General features: G+C 42.5%; 1 protein-coding gene across 1 annotated transcript in view; it reads left to right on the top strand.

The window, feature by feature from the left end:
* The window catches only part of MIB1 (MIB E3 ubiquitin protein ligase 1), a 1,882,202-nt gene that overhangs the window by 1,647,079 nt on the left and 212,411 nt on the right, over positions 1-22,712 (top strand). The window contains exons 23-24 of the mRNA XM_044065767.1: positions 13,835-13,913; positions 19,877-19,990. Coding sequence (XP_043921702.1) covers positions 13,835-13,913; positions 19,877-19,990 — 193 coding nt within the window. The remainder of the gene's footprint in view (positions 1-13,834; positions 13,914-19,876; positions 19,991-22,712) is intronic.

Genomic DNA, 22,712 nt, shown 5'->3' with positions numbered 1-22,712 from the left:
TGCTTTCATAAAGCCCAAGACATGTAGCATCTGAGAGGCCTGTAAATACCTACATACAAAATCTAACATCAGAGCCAACAATTTTGACATTGGAAGCTACAAGAAGAGCTAAACTGGCTCTAGAACAAAGTATGCATGTAGGTTGACATAGTGTTAGAGATTTCTGATGAATCCTCAAAGGTAAGAGTGTGCAGATAGATCCAAACTGCCTTCAGAGTAGGTCAGCATGTACTTTAAATGCAGTTGTGAAACAGTGGTCTTCTGCAGTAGAGCAGAAGCTACTGGACCATATTAAAAAGGTGAGCCTGGCTTAGATTGCAGCCCATTGCATTGAAAGACAGCTTCTAGATGCATTGAAGAAGGATTTGCTTATTTGGTCTTCTCTTGCAGTACTCTCCAGAAATAAAAAACATAGGAAAATGAGATGACTATGGAATCAGTGAAAGAGTTATTTCATTCACCTGTTCCTGAGTACTTTATATACTGTCTAGCCAGGCAATAGCCTTGTTATAGAAAACAAACTGGAAATCTGTCTAAACAGAAGACATTTGAAGAAAATAAAAAAGTCATGGAGAGAAGACAAGTGGAGAGGAAGGCAGCAGGATAAGGAGAAGGGTCATCTTCCCCACAGGATTTTTCTCGTTAGTTTTGACTGTGCTGCCAGCCCCCTCCCCTTCTTATCTTTAGGAAGACTGTCTCATTTCAGGAGGAGCCAGTTCCGCTTGACCTTTGACAGATGTTGGAGGGAGAATATTTCATAGGGTTATAGACTGAAATTCATGGTAGTTTCACCCCTTAAGGTTATGCCTGCAGTGCCTAGGGACTACATCTCCTTAGCATTGGTTGTGCTGAAGCAGCTGATTGCGTATTGAGCAGAAGTGAAAGTATACCAGAAGAGTAAAGAGAAAGTTTCTGTGAGCTGTTCCTAGTCCCAAATAATGATGCCTTTGAAGGACATTTTAGCCCTACTGAAGCTGTACATATTTTTGAGTAACCAACTTCAGAATGGTTACCCTTCGAATCTTTGCTGTTTCTGATGATTCCAGAGGCCTTCTCATTTGTTGTACACCTGAAAGGTGCCTAGGTTAAAGACTGACATCCACAGAGACAACAGGCTGTACTAAAAATTGAAGGAAGGGAAGTTATAGCCACTCCCAACTTATTTATTTATTTATTTTTTGGACTATTCATAGCACCCTGGATGTTCACCAAATGCCTGGCCCTAGTTTTTGGCTTCTTTAGTATGATAAGGTTTGCATATGTATTAGAAAATCCTTCGTAGTTAAACAGAAGAGGTTTTCCCTTTGTTGCCAGAGAGGATTCAGGCATTCAGCAAAATGGTAATGCCATTAATTCTGTAGTATCTGTCAGGTATCTTTTCTGCAGGTTTTGTTTATTACTTGGTGAAGATGCATCTGTCTGGTGTCTCCACCTGTGTGAGACCCTCCTTTAGTCTCACTGTTACCCGTAAAACAGTAATATGTCCTATTCTGATGTTAGAGTATTCATAACAGTAGGGAGTAGCTGCCTGCAGCGCCACCATCCGGCGAGTATACCAAAGTCTTTGTCATTGAGGGGTACGTGTGACATTGGCTACGAGGGCCATAAACTCGTGTTGGGTATAAAGGTGACGTCTGCATGTACCCTCCTCAGAATTTTTCTGCCGCAGTGATCATTGGATGCCCATTCGCCAGTTCTACCTTACTTTGCGTTTATCAGATGACTACAGTTTCGAGTATTGAGAACAGACGACCGTTTGGACCATTCAGATAAGTGCCCACTGGGTTTTTTTCTTACTTGTTTTGCTTGCTTTTTTAGACTTACATGTCAGCTAGGAAAGGGAAGTGTGCTTGTGGGAGACAGATTCCTCACAAGGACATGCACGATAAGTGTGTTTTCTGTCTAGGCGAGACCCATGACCATGCATCCTGTTCTGTCTGTAAATGGTTCATCCCCAAAACACTTTGTAGCTGACTAGCGGCTTTAAATCTTTACCTCGAGAATCAGGCATTTGGTGTTAGGCATGGAGGGAGGAGTAGGACCATCCAATGAGCCGCCTCGGAAGAGGGCGAAGAAACTTAGGCCCGAATCCCAGGCTGGACCTCAGGCGTCTGAACCGGCTCTAGAGGCGATGGCAGACCCGGAGTCTGTTCAGACGGTCTCCCAAGCAGGCCCGGGAACCACAATGGAAGCCGGGGTGTGGGATACCAAAGGTACATCCGCCGAGGTATTTCAGCCATCAGAGTCTGATGGCAGAGGGGAACAACGGCTCACCTTCTCAGAAGCCCCTGCTCTTCCTTCTCTTGCTAGGCCGACGTCTGCTTCTCCCTTGTCTACCACATCCTTGAAAAGGAAACAGAAATCGAAACACGTTGACCCCCTCAGATGTCAGGCTGGGAATCCTTTTCCCAAAGCCTCTTTAAGGCCTTTCAGGCCTTACAATCCCAACAACTCTCACCTACTCTCACTCCTCAACCAACCCATTTGTCTGAGGAGGAATATTCATCCCCTGAGGAATCCTTCTCTTATGAGACACAGATTGAATCCCCCAAGGAGTTCATTACTCCAGATGAAGAGGACTCTATTTCTCCATACTCCCCAGTGGAAGAATTTAGTTTTGGGGATGCTGTCTACCTCATGAGGGAACACTTCAAGTGGCAGGCTTCTGAGGTCTCAGATTCTAAGAAAATATACTTTGACCTTCTGCAGATGGAGCAGCCCACTGTGCCCCCTTTACTACCTGCATTTCAAGATGCATTCTTGCTGTTTCATAGTCTCCTGACTCCCAACCTACAGCAGCAAAACGACCTGACAGATTTTATAGGGTCCCCCAGGACACCCAGTTTCTTTATAAGAACCCTCCTGCTGACCCAACTGTTATAGCTGTTTCTGCAGACAAGACCTCCAGATAGCTTCCTTCCTCTGCTAAAATCCAACTGATAAAGACAATAAATTTATGGACAGGACAGGTAAAAAGGTCTACACATCTTCCACTCTGGCCATTAGTGCCCTGAACTACCAAACCCACATGGCAAGGTTTGTACTTGATACAATTTCTAAGGCCTCCAGCCTTCTTTCTGAGGTGCAGGACTCCCCCACCAAAGTACAATTAAATTCTCTCCTCTCCACAGCATCACAAGTGACCAGGCACTTTATTAAGTGCAGCTATGATCCTGTGGAAGCTGCTTCCAAAGCTGCTGCTTCTGGATCAGTGCTGCGTCGTTATTCTTGGGTACAGCTACAACCCCTCCCCATGGATGTTCAGACCAAACTTCTGGATGCTCCGCTAGATAATAAGGCACTTTTTGGACAGGCATCTCCTGAGCTCCTCAAATCCCTCCAAGAGAAGAGAAAAGAGTTGCAAAATCTAAAACACCTTTTGGTGTCCCCCATTCCTAGATATCACAGAAACTACCCTCAAAAACCATACTTTGTATGAAGGGAATCCTTTTCCTCAACACATGAAGGGAATCCTTTCCCTCAACACATGAAGGGAATCCTTTCACTCAACACAACAATCCAAGGGATGTAGATAGCAGAGAAAAACTTCTACCCCAAGATTGTCCTCAAGATCTCCTGCCACTCCCTTTCGGAGACCGCCAGACCACCCCAGGCCCCCTCCACTGTGACTCACCCACCCTGCATCGACAAACTCCCCTATCCCTCCATCTCACTCTCTCCCTCCCCTCCTGGCGGAAACTTACAAAAGAACGATGGGTTCTCTCCATCATCCAGAGAGGATATTACATGACTTGGTGGATGCTCCCACCCTTTCATGGCATTCCACAACCACCAAAAAACAGATTCACCTATTCCCTCCCATTATTCAAGAACACCTAAAGCAAGGCACCATAGAACCAGTTCCTGCCCCTCAAAAGAACTGAGGGTTCTACTCCAGAATGATCCGGGTCCTTGGAGACCTATCCTGGATCTTTCCTTTCTCAATCTTTTCCTTCTTGTACTCAGCTTCAAAATGATAACCTTACCTATTCTCCTGCATCTAACCCCCCCAGCTTTCATGGTGGCTCTAGATCTCAAGGATGCTTACCTACACATCCCCATTCATCCGGATTACAGGAAATTCCTCAGACTCTCTATAGGCTCCTGCCATTTTCAATTCTCTGCTTGCCCTTTGTTATATCCACACCCCCAGAGTGTTCACGTAGTGTCTAGCCCCTTCATTGCCCATTGCAGGACACAGGGTATACAAATAAATCCCTACCTAGGTGACCTTCTCATCCTGCACCGAGACCACCAGCTCCTTCTCCTCCATTTGAAGCAGGTGTCAGACACCCTATCTTTTCTGGGATTTACTATAAATGTAGAAAAATCTCGCCTGACTCCTTCTCAGGACATGATTTTTCTGGGATGCAGACTATGCACAGACTGCATGAAAGCCGTCATAATCTGTCTGTACTTCAACCAGCTCCTTTCCCAAACCTTTTTGACTGCTCGGGAATTTGTGAAACTATTAGGCCACATGGCATCCCTGATACACACGCTGCCTTTGGCAAGACTACACATGCACAACATTCAATGGGTACTGAAAAAATCTATGGAACCAACATTCCCAACCCTTGGATGTGCCCCTCCCTCTCTTCCCTTGCTTAAAGAGGGAGATCCAATGGTGGGTATCTGCAATACAGGCCAACCTAGGGCTCCACCTTCAAACCTCAGCTCCACTTCAATGCGTTTACACCGATGCTTCGGACCTAGGATGGGGGGCAGTGTTGCAAACAAATCAACACCTCTCAGTACAAGGCAAATGGTCCACTCTAAGAGTAAAAGGCCACATCAGCATCAAGGAAATGAGAGCCTTGCTGTTAGCCCTTCTAATATTTCAACCCTTTATCCTGCCAGGAACTTTAAAGGTAATCACAGACAACATGACAGTTCTGTGGTACATAAAAAAACAAGGAGGGACCAGGTCTTACCCTCTCTGCAGACTGGCCATTCAGATTTGGAACCTAGCAGACTCCCAGTACACCTGTTGGCCAGGTGTATCCCCTCTCAACAGAATGTGATGGCAGACACACTCAGCAGAACCTCAGCGCCCTCCCACGAATGGATGCTACAGAGGGAGGTTTTCCTACACCTGATACATAGGTGGGGTGTTCCACAAGCAGACCTCTTTGCCTCCCCAGACAACAGGCAGATGCCCAGCTTCTGTACAAGGAACCCACACCCACAAATGTGGAAAGTGGACGCCTTCGCTGTTTCATGGGGGGATGTTCCTGTATGCCTTCGCCCCTTTCACTCTGATCCAGAAAGTCCTCCTGAAAATTCAGAGGGACAAACCAAAAATCCTACTGGTGACCCCCTTTTGACCAAGACAACGTTGATTTCCCCTCATTTTTCACAAGCTAAGGGCAATCACCACAGGTTACCTCACCGGATAGACCTGTTCACACAGAACAAGGGGTCTCTGCTACACCTGCAGGTGAACAATGTAAAACTGACCTTATGAGTAATAGAATCCTGATTCCTTACCGTCACCTTTACTCAAAGGACGTACTTAATGTTCTGCAGGAGGCCAGAAAACCCAACACTAGGAGAAATTGCGTGGTTAAATGTCTCAGATTCTCCAGTTGGTGTCATAGGAACAAACAGGGCCCCCTCACTACCTCCATCCCTAGGGTCCTGTCCTACTTGTGTGAGCTACTCCAAACAGGACTGACATATTCCTCGATCAAAGTCCACTTGTCTGCCATCTCTGCCTGTCTGCCTATTTCCCCTCCCCTGGCATCCAGACTGGAAGTCAAACTCTTTTTGAGAGAGTTCTCCACATCAAACCCCCACGGAAACCCACCCCTCCTCTGTGGGATCTAAATTTTGTATTAGAAAAGCTAACACTATCACCTTTTGAACCTGCACATTCTGCTTCTCTGAAATTTTGTACATTCAAAACAGTTCTGCTTGTTACCCTCACATCCGCCAGGAGGGTTTCGGAGATCCAAACCCTGATGGCCACATCCCCCTACCTAGTCTTTCACAGGGACAGAGTGGTGCTCAGGACCAACCCCCCCTTCATGCCCAAGGGTAGTTGATGAACTCTCATTGAATCAAACCATTAACTTACCTGTCTTCTACCCCCATCCTCAAAATACTTCAGAGAGGACCCTTCATTCTCTGGATGTCCACAGACAACTAAGATATTACCTAGACAAAACCAAAGACATCAGGAAATCAGAACAGTTATTTGTTTCCTTCCATCCCAGAGCACTAGAGAAAGCTGTTTCTAAGCAAACCATTGCCTCATGGATCTCCAAGTCCATCTCCTTCTGCTACTCCCACCATGGGAAAACCTTGCAGGGCAGTATCAAACCACATTCCACCAGAGCAGCTGCCTCCTCTTCTGCCTTTTTCAAAGGCATTGATTCCCCTTCTATTTTAGAGGCAGCCACTTGGAACTCACTGCACACCTTCACCAAACACTACAAGCTACACATGGCATCCCGTGCTAGAGCCGGTTTTTCCAGAACTATCCTACAGGGTCTTCTGGACCATGGAAACACTTCCTCCTCCCAAGATCATACTTAAAGCTCTGGTACTCTCCCTACTGTTATGAATACTGCAACATCAGCATAGAAGGACGTAGAATAGTTGTGTAAGACCAATAACCATAGATGTCCTTCTCTTCTATGTTGCAGTATTCAGTCCCACCCTCCTACCCTCTTTTTATTGCTTCTGCTATAGCAGATATTTTATGAACACTTGTGGCTTTCTTCTTCTCCAGGTATCTACCTACATAGCCTTATTACTGCCCTGGCTCTGGCAGGCATGTAAGTCTAAGGGTCTCAGTTAGGACCCTCCTGAAAAACCTCAGGGGCACTAGTATATGCAGCAGAAACTATTTTGAGGAGGGTACTTGCAGACGTCACCTTTATACCTAACGCCAGTTTATGGCCCTCGTAGCCGATGTCACACATACCCTCCATGACAAAGACTTTGGTATACTGGCCGGATGGTGGCGCTGCAAGCAGCTGCTCCCTACTATTATGAATGCTGCAGCATAGAAGAGAAGGACATCTATGGTTATGGTAAGGTCTTGCACAACTGTTCTTTATTTAAACTTTGTTGAATAGGTTAGTCTCACTAAGCCAATGTCCTCCTTTTAGAAGAGACCTAAGGTGATATTTGTATTAACTAGGGAAATTCGTCCAGGGCAGTGGATGAAGAGTAGGGGAAGTTCCCAAGTGCCGTGGGATCTTTTATGTCCACTTGAGCTACCACCAAGTTGTGCAGATGAGGCCTCAGTTTAGTGTCTCATCCAAAGGATGGCACACTCGCACTGCAGCCACTTGACACTTGCAGCTAGTACTGAGATCTACCAATTAGCTTACTACTACTAGTCATTAACATCATATTGCTGTGGATCTCCAGGATCTGCAGTATAGGCTGATACCATGTGGTTTTGGTTATTTGATGTCTTGCTGAGCATGATATGGGCCCATCCCATCTCAGAGTTTCTGCTGCACTGTTCTGTCTATCCTTTTTGTGCTCTGCTGTGCCATCTTGGGGTTGCTGGTGGTTCCAGAGATGCAGTTTGAGAGTTCTCCTTTGTAATTCCAAAGGTCAGAATTGCAACACTCTGAATTACAAGACTGTTATAGTGAGTGTGAGAATGTATCTTAAGCCTGATGTTACAGTACCTTGGAATAGTCCTCCTACTCTGAGTTACAGTGACCTCAGAGTTAGTAATTATAGTTAGTAGAGGTTTGAAGGGTGCAGGAGGGCTTAACCACTGCAGACCTACTTTAGAAGTGTAACAGCAAGATGTTCTTCATCTCACATTGCTGCAGTCCTTACTTATGGGTAGTCCGCTGTCCTCGGTCGGCCCGAATACCAAAGTATTAGGCTGACGTCAGTCATGGGCACCTAGATCTGACATCAGAGCGTCAGGGTATAAAGGCGCATGATCGACGTCATATCCCCAGTCTTTTTTGCCGCATGGTCCGATGCAGAAGCAGCGTTGCAAGTGCCGTTCGGCGTTCTGAAATTTTTCGTTTTCGGAGTTTCAGACCGATACCAAGTTGGGCTAAGTACCCGTTAGAATATTTTTGTTTTTTCTTGCCTCAGTTACTTACCGGATGTCAGAAAAAGTGATTAATTGTATTTCTTGTGGGAAACAGATACCGCATAGGGATTACCACTCGCTTTGTATTCCTTGTTTGGGACGAGCACGACATAGTCGGGTGTTGGTTTTGTGCTAGGTTTAATAAGCGCACTATAAAACGGAGGTTAGATTGCGCTAGGTTAGTCTTTGGCAAGAGGTGTAATTATAATATGCCGTCGGATGTTCCGACGCCTGCTTCTACTAAGAAGCGCAAAGACAAATCTTTAAAGCCTAGGCAGGATGATTCGTCCGTTTCGGACGCCGGACCTTTAGAAGCTACAGCTGAACAGGTGGATCCGGCTGAAGTTTCTGTTGAGTCCCAGGGGGAAACTTTGATTTTACAAGATGTGGCCTCTCAGGAGGCAGGTCAGGCTGAAGGGGCCTCTCAGGTTACTATGCCTAAGGTGGTTAGGCCTTCTGCTACTGTTTCTAAGGCTCCTTCTTAGGGCAGGTCTGTTTTGCCTTCCTCTGGTGTCAGTTCTGGTTCTTCAGGGTCTGGGCCTAAGCACATGCTTAAAATGGCAGAGGATTTGATTACTTTAATTAGAGGTTCTATGCCCCCTCCTGATAAGAGGCCCAGGATGGAGCCAGAGTTGGACAGTTTGGAGCAGGCCTCAGATGATTCAGAGTCTTCTGCTGAAGACATTCAAGATTTCCCTCCTTATTCTGATTCTGATGCAGAGGATTCCACTCCTTCTGCTTCTCCTCCAGAGGATTTTTCATTTTCAGAAACTCTGCATTCCATGAGGGAGCATTTTAAGTGGGAGGAACAGGATTACTCTAATTCACGGAAGAGGCTTAGGGAGTTCTTGTTTTTACCACAGACCGGACAGGTATTACAGGGTGCCTGAGGCTCATAATTATCTGTATAGGAGTCCTAGGGTGGACCCAGAAACTATTGGTCAGGGGCCTAAGGGTGTTGGAGCCTCTGTTGTTAAGAATCCGGTTCCTCTGGATAAGGAAGCTAGAGCTTTGGATAGATGGGGTAAGAAGGTGTATACCTCTTCTACTTTAGCAATGAGAGCTTTGAACTGCCAGTTTCATATGTTGAAGTATCAGAATTTCCTCCTTTCTCAGCTAAGATCTAAAGTGGATGCTTTGGCAGAGCGCATAGAGTGTAAAGAATTGCAGGATTTAGTGCATGTTTCTGAACAGGTGGGTAAGCACTCTTTGCAATGTGGTTTTGATGCTTTACAGGCTTCTTCTAGGGTGGCTGCCACTGGTTCAGTTATTCGTAGGCATGCCTGGCTTAAGGATCAGAATTTGTCTGAGCATGTTAAGTCTAGAATTCTGGATGCCCCTTTACAGTCTGAAGTTTTGTTTGGTCCTCCTGTGGAGTCAGTCTTAAAGAAAATGGAAGACAAGGCTAAGTCTATGCAGACTGTTAAAGATTTTTTGCAGGTACAACCTCCAAAGTTTAGTAGAAATTGGCCTACTAAGGGGTGGACGTACCCTTCTTCTGATTCTCAGTCTAGAGGTAGATCTAGGCATGGTAGGGGCAGAGCTCAGAGTACCTTCAGGCCGAGACAGTGGAGTTCGCCTGCTCAATCTGCTGGTGAGGGCAGGGGCCAGTCCTTTCGTAAACAGGCCCAATGACCTGCATTTTCAGCTGCCAGATTCTTCTGGCCTGGCAGCTCCTTTGGGAGGAAAGTTGGCTCTTTTCAAGCAAAATTGGCATTTAGTCACCCAGGACAAATGGGTATTGGACATTATAAACCGAGGTTACAAGTTCTATTTCCACACCATGCCTCCTTTCAAAGGCATGCCAGACGCCCTCCTCGGCAAAGGATAGAGGCTCACAGACAAATTTCTTTACTTCTTCAAATAGGAGCTATACAGCCAGTTCCTCTGTCAGAAGTGGGCCTAGGATTTTATTCTCGCCTGTTTCTAGTTCAAAGGAAAGGGAACACGTGGAGACCAATTTTGGATTTATCTATCCTCAACACTTACCTGGACATTCCAAAGTTCAAGATGCTGACTTTACAACAACTTTTACCTCTGTTGGGAAAAGATCACTGGATGGTTACTCTGGATCTCTAAGAGGCTTACCTTCATGTTCCTATCAGGCCCAGTTGCAGGAGGTACCTGCGTTTTGGCTGGAAATTTACATTATCAGTTCTCTGCATTGCCCTTTGGCTTATCTACTGCGCCCAGAGTGTTCACAAATGTTCTGGCTCCAGTGATAGCATTTTTCAGACTAAGAGGAATACAGATTTATCCTTATTTGGACGACTGCCTGATTATTGCACAAGAAAAGGACGAACTTCTTCATCTACAGTATGTGATGGCAGTGTTAAGATGCCTAGGGTATTCTGTGAACGAAACAAAGTCCAGTCTAGTACCCTCTCAGGACATGTGCTTTCTGGGTGTGAGACAGCTTCCCAGATGGCCTTTTTGACCCCGGGCAAACAAAGAAGCCTTTCTCTTTATTTCCAGCAAATGTCTCTACGGTCCAGGCTGACTGCAAGGACAGTCCTTCAAGCCTTGGGGTTCATGGCATCTTGTATTTTGGTGCTTCCCAATGCCAAATTGCATATGAGGAAGCTTCAATGGTATCTCAAAAATGTGTGGACACAGCACTGCCAAGATCTAGACACTGTCATTCAGATAATACCTTGCATTCAGAAGGAGTTTTTGTGGTGGGCTCAGGAATGTCACCTAAACAAGGGACTCTCTGTGACCCGGCCAGAGGCGAGTCAGATTCTAACGACAGATGCCTCGGACAAGGCTTGGGAGCACACCTCAATGGAAAATGGGTGCAAAACACGTGGCCTGTCAAACTCCAACATTTGCATATCAACTTGAAGGAAATGTTAGCAGTCCAGTTTGCATTGATGGCTTTCAAAGATTTACTTCACCCAGGGCAGGTGTTGATTCAAACAGACAACACTACTGTCATGTGGTACATCAACAAGCAGGGGGGAACCCATTCTTACCCTCTTTGCAGGCAAGCGATGATTCTGTGGGAAACTGCTCTCAATCTACACCTCAATCTTCAGGCAAGGTTTCTACCAGGAGCACAGAACTCCTTAGCAGATGTATTGAGCAGACAAATAGTGGATCCTCACGAGTGGAAATTGGATCCTCATGTATTTCAACAGTTGACAGTGTTATGGGGAACTCCAGACATAGATCTGTTCGCTTCTCCACTGAATTACCAGTTGCCAAAGTTTTGCACAAAAAGGTTTCATCACACAGCTTGGAAGGTGGACGCTCTATCATTCATTTGGAACAATTTGCATGTATATGCCTTTCCACCTCTGCCTCTTCTTCCCAAGGTACTTTTGAAGGCCAGACAAGACAAGCCAACCATGATTTTGATAGCACCGGATTGGCCTCGACAACACTGGTACCCGCTACTGAGGAGTTTAGTACGAGAACCTCCATGGCCTCTGCCTTTGATTCCGCACCTTTTGTCACAAGAGGACAGTCACTTCCTCAATGTCAAGATTCAGTCTCTGCATCTAACAGCCTGGCATATTCTGTTTTAGACTCTGGAAGGTCTCAGCTTCCACAACAAGTTTTGAATGTTATTTTGGAGGCCAGGAGGCCTAGTACCAGGAAAGTTTACGCTGATAAATGGAGGAGATTTTTTATTTGGAGCAAAGGAAAGGACCTTGATGTCTCCAAACCTGATTTAAGTGTTGCTCTTCAATATCTTGCTGAGCTAGTGGACAAGGGTTTGTCTTTCTCCTCAATAAAGGTTCATGCTGCAGCCATTTCTGCTCACTATGATTGTGACCCTCCTTTATTCTCTCATCCTTGGTTTAAGCAATTTCTTAGAGGGGCAAGGAATATAAGACCCCCACGTAGAGCTCCTACTCCTGCTTGGGATCTCAATTTTGTGTTGGAAAAACTTACTCTACAACCTTTTGAGCCTGCAGCTACTGCCGAGTTAAAGTATTTGTCATGGAAAACCGCTTTTTTGTTGGCCATTACCTCTGCAAGAAGGGCTTCTGAATTACAGGCCCTCATGGCAGTGGAGCCTTTCCTGATTTTTCATAAGGATAGGGTATCTTTGCGTACTAATCCTTCCTTTCTGCCTAAAGTGGTTTCTAGTGTGGCCTTAAATCAAACTATTCATTTGCCTACTTTTTATGCAAGCCCCCAAAATAAAGGGGAGAAAATTTTGCATACTTTGGATATTCACAGGCAGTTGCATTATTATTTGAGCAGAACCAAGGAGTTCAGACAGTCTCAACAATTGTTTGTTTCTTTTGCTTTGGGTTCACAGGGTAAACCTGTTTCAAAACAAACTATTTCTAAATGGATTGGGTTTTGTATTTCTTTCTGTTATTCCCATCATGGTAAGGAGATTCCTGCTGGAATCAGGCCTCATTCCACTAGGGCTACTGCTACTTCTACAGCCTTTCTAAGGGGGGTAGCTACAAAAGACATTTTGGAGGCAGCTACTTGGAGTTCAGTGCATACCTTTCTCTTTATTCTAAGTCTAGGGCTGGATTTGCCACTGCAATTTTACAGGGCATTTTAGCGGCCCCTAATGCTTTATGATTTTTACCATCCTCCCTTTCCCGTTGCTTTGGGATTCTACCCATAAGTAAGGACTGCAGCAATGTGAGATGAAGAACATAGTACAGTTTTGTACCTACCATAAATGTAGATGTTCGAAGATCCACATTGCTGCAGTCCAATTTACCCTCCCTCCTTCCCCACTGTAGTTTGACTTGGTGCTATGCTTTAGGTGATGGTTGTTGTTGGGCATGTTTTTGGGAGGTATTCTGTTTTTGGCTGTGGCCTTTCTGGTTTGGCCTTCTGACATCTGGGGCAAGAAAAGACTGAGGATATGACGTCGATCATGCGCCTTTATACCCTGACGCTCTGATGTCAGATCTAGGCGCCCATGACCGACGTCAGCCTAATACTTTGGTATTCGGGCCGACCGAGGACAGTGGACTACCCATAAGTAAGGACTGCAGCAATGTGGATCTTCGAACATCTACATTTATGGTAGGTACAAAACTGTACTTTTTATAATGTCCTGTTTAAATGCTGAAATTAGTCCTTAGTTTGTGGTATGGAGCCAACCTTGGGTTTTTGGGTACTTATTTGCCTGTCAGACTCTTCACTTTTGGCATGTTCTGTCTTTGTAGCTTGGGGGATTCCCTTCATTTTGCGACTTTTCACAAATTTTTGAACTTGCTTTCAATTTTTTGTAATACTTTGCGCAAAACTTTGTTTTGGTTTGATGATTACCTTTCTGTGTGCAATTTGATGTGTGATCTCCTCCATTCCAGAAATATGTTTGTAGGTGATTTGCTGATCCTCCAAGTTGCCCATGGATGTGCATGCTGTGTGTAAGTGAATGTATTTGTGTATTTTATGGTACGTCTGTTCATTAGGTTTGCTGTCTTGTGCCCACTGAGTCCTGGGATTTGCTATGGCTCCTGTAGTACCATAAACTGCATAAAGTGAGTAATGTGTGATTGAATGCTTGAGTTAATATTTTATTGAATTCTTTATTGTTTAATATTTTAGGTACTTAAATTTGAACTTTGAAATATTTGTGTATTCTTGATTCATAATTAGAAGCACCAGAGGTATCCAGAATGTGAACAAATACTTGCTTAATTCATTTGACCTCTTTGTTGTTGAATTAATTTTCCTTATTAGTGTGTCTTCCTTTTTTTGGGGGGGGTTACTCCTACATTAATGGAATACTCTGCTTTATGATAACTAATTGCATCTTTCTTTTTACAGATTGAGGAATGTGTGGTGTGCTCTGACAAGAAAGCAGCAGTTCTGTTCCAGCCTTGTGGTCACATGTGTGCCTGTGAGAGTAAGTAAATCATTTACCCTCTTACTGAATAGCCAGTGACAAAATTCTAGTCTTTATTTCACATAAATACAGGAATTGATGAATACTAGACTATTTGTCAGTGGACTGTTAAAAGCCTAGCCAGTAACCAACAGTCAGAATCAAAACCTGTACCTTACCTTTGTGAGGTGAAGACTATAACCATTATGCCAATCCACCCAGTTTTGGTAATCTAGAATGAAGCCTTTGTAGCATTCTTGTAAAAGTTTAATAATAAGGCATACATTTAACTTCTCAGAATAATGTTAATCTTATCAGTAACTTTCCATACATTTAGTTATCTTAGTAACATTCCCATTCCTAAATGTCTGACATTTTTTAAAATCTGAACAAGTATGGTTGTTGCTAGGTTCTGGCAGGCATGGAGGCACTGAACCCCACCACCACCAGAGATGGCAAAACCGCCATAGCACATTTCAGAAGAAATTTATTCCAGACAGAGAATGTGTAAAGACAGCAGATCTGTCTTGTGATATACCAGAATAAAACAATCATGAATCCTTCAAGAAGAAATAGTTTTTGTTTGGTTAAGACATGGGAACATTTGTATAAAAACTTTAAAGAAGAATTTATGCAAAATAATTGGACTGTTTGTGGACTAAATTAACTAAAGTTCCATAAACATTGCCAGCTCAAGCAGTCAGCTAGAAACTGTCACTTATGTTTTTTTTTTGCAAAGTAATGTAACACCATGAAAAGAATTCAGTACATTTGTTGTTGTTCTAGATTTAATCTGTAATGCTTAATAGTCACAAGAGCAAGCAAAAAGGTACTATGTGGAAACATGGACAAATGATGAATATGGTGAGCAGACCTTAAACTGAAAGGCAGGATGTATGTAGGTTTTCAAATGACAAACAGCCTGTGCCAGAACCCATAGATTTTACACCCCATGATTTTGTGTTTCCTGAACCACTTAACCTTCAAGACTGGCGGTTTCAGGAATTTGAAACAGCTCATATTTCTGGATTCACAGAGAGGCCTTCAGAGTACTGGTAATTTTTTTCAGAAAAGTGAGTCTTGGGATAGCTAAGTTCCCATCCATGTTAACAGAGTTTGCTACTAAAGTGGTCAGGTATATAATATTTTGGCTATCTCCAAGTTTGGCCTATCCAAGGGCCAGACATTAGTGATGTATCTGACTGAAGGACTGAGAGAAACTATCGGTACTTAAGGGATGGATGAATCTACCTTAGGAGCAGGTTAGACTTAGGAAGGCTTTTATAGGTCCACAGGTTGTCACTAGGCTAACAACCACTAGGGCCCTTACAAGCCTAGTCACGCACCCCAAACCCATTTGGATCCCAAGTATCATGGACATCTATAGGGAGCATGTTAGTAGGGTGGTAACTAAGAGATTTTGGAGGGGGCGGTAGGTAGGATAATACTTTTCTTATTGACAGCCTTTGTTCATAAGGGACATGGGTCCATACTGATGAATTTACAATTTCCCATCCAGTTGTGAAGGTTTCATTTGAATAGGGTCAGGACAAGCTCTGTTTTGTATGGATGAGATACAACTAATGTCGACACTAGGAGGAGAGGAGTCTATAATGTGACATGACCACTACTGAGTCCGCCAGCCTTGGTGGAAGGATTTGGCTGATAACTGTAGCTTAGTCTCAGTCCCCTGTGTCTGAGATGGGGAAGCACTATATAATGAGGCAGCTCTGTTTTTGAACCAAATAGTTTAGTCTTGCAACACTACCTGGAGAGTATGGATCTGTCATAGTTTAGTCTTGCAACACTACCTGGAGAGTATGGATCTGTCATACTAATGTGCACTGGTTGAAAGAGATCTTAAACTGGAGCCAAGTTTTATTGTCATTTGATATCTCTGAGCTCTGAGTAACATTTATATTCAGGAGAGTTAATGTTCTAATAAAGGTAGCAGGGATAAATTAATTGTTGATTATAGCCTGGTCTTTGTAGAAGTTTGAGGAAAAATTCAACAGGAGGTCCCTGTTGTGACTGAAAAGAAGCTTTTCCTATTATAAAAGAACTGTTGTTGCTGAAGTCCAGGTTTACCTGGATGTTTGGAACTATTGGAACCCTTAAAGTACACAAGTGCTAGGTAATGTAGCTACATTTTTGTGGGCGTGCAGCTTTGTTCAGTGTTGGAAATGTGTAGCAATTCTGCATATTCTGGCAAGAAATTGATTTAGCTGCTTGGATCCTCATTTCCAGGTAGGTAAAAGCTAAACCGATGTTGCTTATGAAACCCAAGAGACGCTAAGCATGCAATTTGGCTTATTCTTTTGTAAGTAAATTAATTCATTCAGAAGTTTAAGTTTTTTTGGAATAACCATATGTTCACATTTTTTCTTAGAAAGTCAAATGTAAAGTTAGTTGCAGAAGATGGGAGAGTTTGTTGCTGTTTTATCAATAGACAAGCATCAACTGCATTGCAGTATGTATTTTTGTAGACCATCCTGTAAAGCTTGGACATCTTTTGTTGAAATAATTATGTTATCTGCTTAGCAATTATTAGTATATGTGGCTATCTAGTGAGCATTCCCCACTTCGTATCTAAAATGAGTAATGCAGATAGAAGTGGCTGTAGTGTAGTCAGCCCATTAGATCAGAGGTTGGGAGTCAATCTGCAGTGCCTGTGACCCAGGATAGACAGTTGACCTGAGAAGCTGGAGGGCTGGTTGGGGTGTCGGCTTAAATGGCCAATAGCCAGCTCATCTATCTGAGGGAAAGAGTATGTTTTTTTGTGACAGAATACTGCTCTCTAGTGGATGCTAAGTATCAGCATTGGTGTCTCACAAATGTGCCCATGTGGGGGAAGACATCAATGTTTCATGGGTGGCTGCTCCCAGAGGAACATGCTTACCTAATTGTATGTCCCCCACCCCTTTTGGAAATGTAGTGTGTATAAAATGTCTTTCTGTGGTTAGGAGTGGATGATGCATGGTCTAGCTGCCTCAATCTCCACTCCCATCCCCAAAAATGATTGAATTTACCAGCTCTGTGCTTAGGTTGGCAGCAATGGTTCAGGGATTGAGGAGTAGAGACACTGACCACCTGCAAATTGTCATCCTGGCTGAGGATGGAGGGCTTAAGAAAAGAAAGTGGCCCTAGTACCGATTCCTTTCGGACACCTCTCATAACTCCCATTGGGAAAGAGAGAGATAACAAAGACCTTAAACATTATCCACAACCAGCAATAAGGTCCAGGAATGAAAATTGCAGGCCAACCGAAGTTTCAGTACTTTAATAAAACACAACAGGATTGAGAGCATTCTGATGAAATATTTTTATACGAAAGCCCTCAATCCTGTTGTGTTTTATTAAAGTACTGAAACCTTGGTTGGCCTGCAATTTTAATTACTGGACCTTATTGCTGGTTGTGGATTTTGTTGATTCCTGTTTGTTTACTTTCTTGGTTACCTTAAACATTATGCCAAACCCTTACTCTTGTCACCTTGCTTTGCTGTATCTTGTTGCTTATTTATTATTTTACCCACTGAACGGCATATGGACGGACATTTATTGCATTTTATTTGTCTTATATTCCTTACACAGAAGAGTGTTGAATGCCTGTATAAGGTCAAGTTAATCAGCATATAGTCATTCATCAAAGGCTGCTTTTACGTCTTCAGCAAGTGCAGTAAGATTCAAAGTGTAAGATCTGACTCTGATTTTTTTTTTATCTTGTATTTTTCAAGATTTTCCAGGTTTTATGCCTTTACTACTTGCATTTCACTCTCCTAATTACCAGCCAAAATGACAAGTTAGATTTGGTCTTGTCCTCTCATTACAATGTATGTTCATGCTTCATACTCACCTTAGTGTATCAGCATACATTTGGGCAATCCTTGGTGTGTCTACCAGAGGCAGGGAATTGCCCTCCTTGGAATGTGTTGGCGTTAAATATCTTGATGCACCATTTTGTGTATGTTATTGAAGATCCAGACTGGAGCAAGCTGATCTCTTTCCGGATCATTACAGAATTAACAGACCTTAGTTATTTCTGTTTTTCTACATTCCCCACAACTCCGATAACTTAAAATGTCATATTTTTATGTCTATATCTGCAGTGCTTAGCTTGTCAGTGGCATGCCCCGCTTCTTTTTAGGGTCACTGTGGCTGTAATCCAGGCCATCCCTCAGGAAAGAAAGCTGTTAAACGTCAGGGTTACTCACCCTAGCTGACACATTCGTTGCCCTGGATAACAGGCACTGAGAATGGCAAGTCTCGCTTTTGCACCATCAGACTGACGCAAGTTCTCCGTTACGTACAGTTGTTAGAACTAATGCATGCTTTTGTACTCTATTTTGGCCATGAACATCTAGCAACACCTCTGCTGCCTGTCAGACTGGATGGGCAATGTGTTATATTCTGTTATTCTTGTTGCCATTATTTGTACCTTCCTTGTATATTACCCCTTTCCATTTACATAATCTTCTCGTGGATGTGTTCAGTTCACAGGTTTTGTATCCTTTCTGGAATCATTTAAACCCCCAGTGTGCATTTTCTACCTTAGCAGCTCTGATTTGTTTAGAAATTATTTTATTCATTTATTTTTATTCAGCTTATGTAACACTTGCTCATGTTCATTAATTTCCACTTTTTCAGTCCTTCACAGGTATCTAAAAGCTCTTCTGTGAACTATTTAGGTCACATAGTGATTTCCTGCATTGAGAGTCTGAAAAAGTGATTGTGCCTGGAGTTGTATCACATTCCAAGTGTCTGTTTTTACAACATATTTCCTGTACATAGCGTCTTTATAGCAGATTGTTTTGCAGTTTACAACAGAGGATTAGGATTGTGGGATGTTAATAAGCTGTATGCTGTAGTCTGGTTTTAAGACCTTCAGTCTGAATTTGCCCTCTGTTTTGGTCTGAGCAAGTCACTTAACCAGACAAGTGTCTTTGTGTCACCCCTGAAAAGGAGTAATTCTGAGTACTGGGTTTACCTGGACAACAAACGAACAAAAGCAAGTAATAAAATGAGGTAGACATATTCATTCTTTTTATTCTGTCATTGCTTTTCCTAAAACTTCAGACTTTGAGGCCTTAATAAATCTCTTCCACATATGAGACATACTTTGTTTCCACATATGAGACATGTTTTGTTTAACTTCTTCAGTATCTCTTCATGCAAATGTGCTCTTTCCTTCCATTTCCATAGTGGGTCTGCTGTACCAGAATTCAGACTTTCTGGTCCACCCAGTCTAAAGTCATTGGGTTTTATAGGTTGACTCCTGGGGACGCAGCACTTGTGCTTTTTGGTTTGTTTCACAATCAGGATGCGTTACTAATTGCTTCAGAAAGCAAAACACATGGATTTACCACTGAATCAGTATTGGAGGTTTATGAATAGGCCATAAAAGAAACAAATAGACTCCTTTCAAGTTTCAAAACGTGCTTTGACTTGCTGTTCATTTGACTCTCTATGGCTATAGAGCAAACTTTATGACCACTCAACTGAACTTCCTCAGAAGGGGGTGCAAGTCTTGCTGCCAAAGGCTCTATAAAGAAAGACTGCAACTGACTTTGAAGGTGTTTGCATGAAGGCATCTTGGATGGACATAAGCAAAGGAAAAGTTGATGACTAAGTAGTAAGATAGGCAACCTCTTATGAACTGCAGAAGGAAGCAGTTTTTGGTACATTGTGGGTGCTGAGAAAAGCACTCTTGATAAACGTCACTGATTGACGTAAAACTGTTATCATGAACTTTAATTATGCCCTGACTTAAAAGTGGAGTCCATTCCTGTCAAGATATATAAAACCAAAACCTAAACATTTGGAGAAATTAAACACAGTAACCAAAAGTCAAGACTGAACCTTGGACCGTCGATTGACAAGGGAAAAAATCATACGTTAGTGAGTCATGTTCCAGCCATATTCCCTGTGGGTTTTTTAATTCATTTTGATGGTTGCAGATTTAACATATTTCTTTGCTTGTGTTGTAGATTGTGCCAACCTGATGAAGAAATGTGTTCAATGCCGTGCTGTAGTCGAGAAGCGAGTGCCTTTTATAATGTGCTGTGGAGGAAAAGGTACAGATGACCCCAGCGATGACCTTTGTGAGTATATTGCCAGCAAAGTTCTCAACAGCTTAATCATTTGTTTCTCTTCACATTTTATTTATTATTATTTTATTTTCATTTGTTGACACTGATAGCCTGATTGAAGAAGAAAAGCCCATTTTCAATGGCCTCCTGGCTAGAAAAGCTCCATAAAATTAATTAAAACAACAGAAAGTCATGTCTATGATCAGATGTATATGTCGTAGTAGTTACATTGATAGTAACACCTTATTTTACATGTATTCCAGTCAAATTTGGTTATTTGGAGTAACATAAAGGAGAAAATATTGCACAATTTACAAAACTGATTGAAGAAAATAAAAAAAAAGTATTATTGGGTGCAATTTAGGTAAAATAGGAGTTAGTAGCAATGAGTAGGCTTGACGGCGAGTTTTAGGTATAGAGTAGATTACAGGAAAAGAGTAGGGGGGCTACAGTGACAATGGTTATGTGTAGTACAGTAGTTAATAGCTGCTGAGTTAAGTTTGTTCTAGGAGAAGAAATATACATTTGTGCCTTAGTACTGGTGTTATCTTTCAAAAGGATCGGATCTTGCTTTGGGGGAACAACTTCTGGAGACATTCTCATCCATGACCAACAGTAGTTCGCTCCTTATGTGCAGCAGATTTTGTTTTATAGATTTCATTGATGCAGCTCAACTGATAACTGCAGTCTGCTAAAACTTCCATTTACAGCAGATGGCTTAATTTACTGTGTAAGAAAGTTCAGACCCCTCAGTGCCAATTTACAGTTTGTAATTACAGTGCACTTTGGTTGTCCTAGGATGCCTAAAATTTAGTTGCAGACCTGCAGCTAAAAACTGTAAAAAAAATGTAACTAAACCTATTCACCCATACCTCTCAACCTCTTAGCATAAGAAATATGGACAAAGCCTAAAATAATGGGGGGCAAAGATCCCAAGATAGGGATAGATTTTAAATATTGCTCTTATAAATTTAGAAGATTGCTAGAATAACAGGTTTTATGTTAGCTTGCATTTTCTAAAGGGTATAAAGTTAGAAGCGCAAATATGTGTCGTCATTTAGTGACTTCAGTCCTCCCTGATTTCTCAGAAAATGTATATGTGTGTGTAGGTCTACTTTACAAGATTGAAATGCCAGTAGATTGACTTTAAAAACGCCGAGACAATAACACCGACAAATTTCCTGTTCCACTCATCTCAGGTCAGCAAAAGTCAGCATTTTCACCTTTCAGTCTTGAGAAAGACAGTAAAGTGAAGTTTCAGTCATATGAAACTTCGACGTTGTCGTCTCTGTGTTTTGAAAGTCGGTCTACTAGCATTTCGCTCTTGTAAAATAGACCCATGTGTCCCATCCTTTCTATCTTCTGAACTCCTGATTACCAACCTTAAGCTTTAATAATATTACAATCCCTGCAGCAGCCATTTATAAACCCCCTGGTGACAACATTCCCATACTGGAACATATTCTCTCATGGCTTACCCAACACATACATAATGAAATCATCCTCCTAGGGGACGTCAATATAAATTGGCCATCTCTCTGCTCACCAAACTCTACCTTATGTATTACCTTGCATGGCTTTACTCAACTTATCTCCACTCTCACCCATGCTAATAAATCTCACAACTCTGGCTCACTTATTGACTGGATATTAGTCTCAGACCCACATAAATATCACAACCCTGAAACTTTGACTCCCTAAGAGATTACTCCCCAATAAAAGTTCTAAGCTTCTGTCCACATCTCGCTAGACCACATATATACATCACATGTTGCAAGCTATCAAACTTCCACCCAGAAACCTTTAATACCCTCCTTAACAAAATAAACTGGTCTTTTCTGACCTATTTCCCTCTAGATGAAGCAGTACACTCATTCAACTCAGCCTTCCTAAATATTTTGAACTCAGTGCACCCCTGTGTACAGTATGTGTCAAAGCTGACGCTCTAGTTAATGCCACCCATACCATGATGAAAACTAGAGATAGAATGTGGGAAACTTGGGTAAAAACTGAACACCCCATCCACTTACAAAAATATAAATAACTCAGAAACCTTACTAAAAAGCATATAAACAAAGACAGTAAAGATTTCTATAGTAACCCACCTAGTTCTCAAAGGACAAAGCCTAACAGATTCTGGCACTCAATACATCAAATACTGCATCCTGGAAACCCCTTATCTCTTAATCCTTGCCCAACAAACATGCCCCTAGAAACAATTTTTGTCTTCAATTCCTACTTCATTGAATCCACAAGTAAGTTGATAAGTCCTGTTCCCTCTAATTCTTGTACTACAAATCCACCTGACCCCTCCTCTACACAGAATTCTACTAACATATTTTCCCTTAAACCAATTCCTACCAGCTACATTAAAATTCTGCTTCGCAAACTAAAACCTTGTTCCAGGTCTGCTGATAATATACCGCCCTACTTCCTTTAGATAGTTGCTGACTCTCTAGCCCTCCCAGTCTCTATACTGATAAACCATTCTGTCTTTGAATCAAAAGTTCCCTCTATCTGGTAAGAATTCTAAAGAATTTTGTACTTTACCTGTACATAAGAGGTAACTCCATAGAAATCTCCAATTTCAGACCCATTGCCATCCTGTCACTTCTCTCAAAACTACTGGAAAAATGCATGCATAAGCAAGCCATGGAACACTTAAAAATCTGCTCACTCACACAACATGGCTTTCGTCCAAAACATAGCACAACTACTGCCCTTCTATCCTTTA

The sequence above is a fragment of the Protopterus annectens genome, chromosome 3.part0 (genome assembly GCF_019279795.1).
Source record: "Protopterus annectens isolate FY-2018-M chromosome 3.part0, PAN1.0, whole genome shotgun sequence".
Classification (NCBI taxonomy): domain Eukaryota; kingdom Metazoa; phylum Chordata; order Ceratodontiformes; family Protopteridae; genus Protopterus; species Protopterus annectens.
The sequence above is the reverse complement of the archived record's forward strand: the minus strand, read 5'-3'. Positions and strand labels throughout refer to the sequence as shown.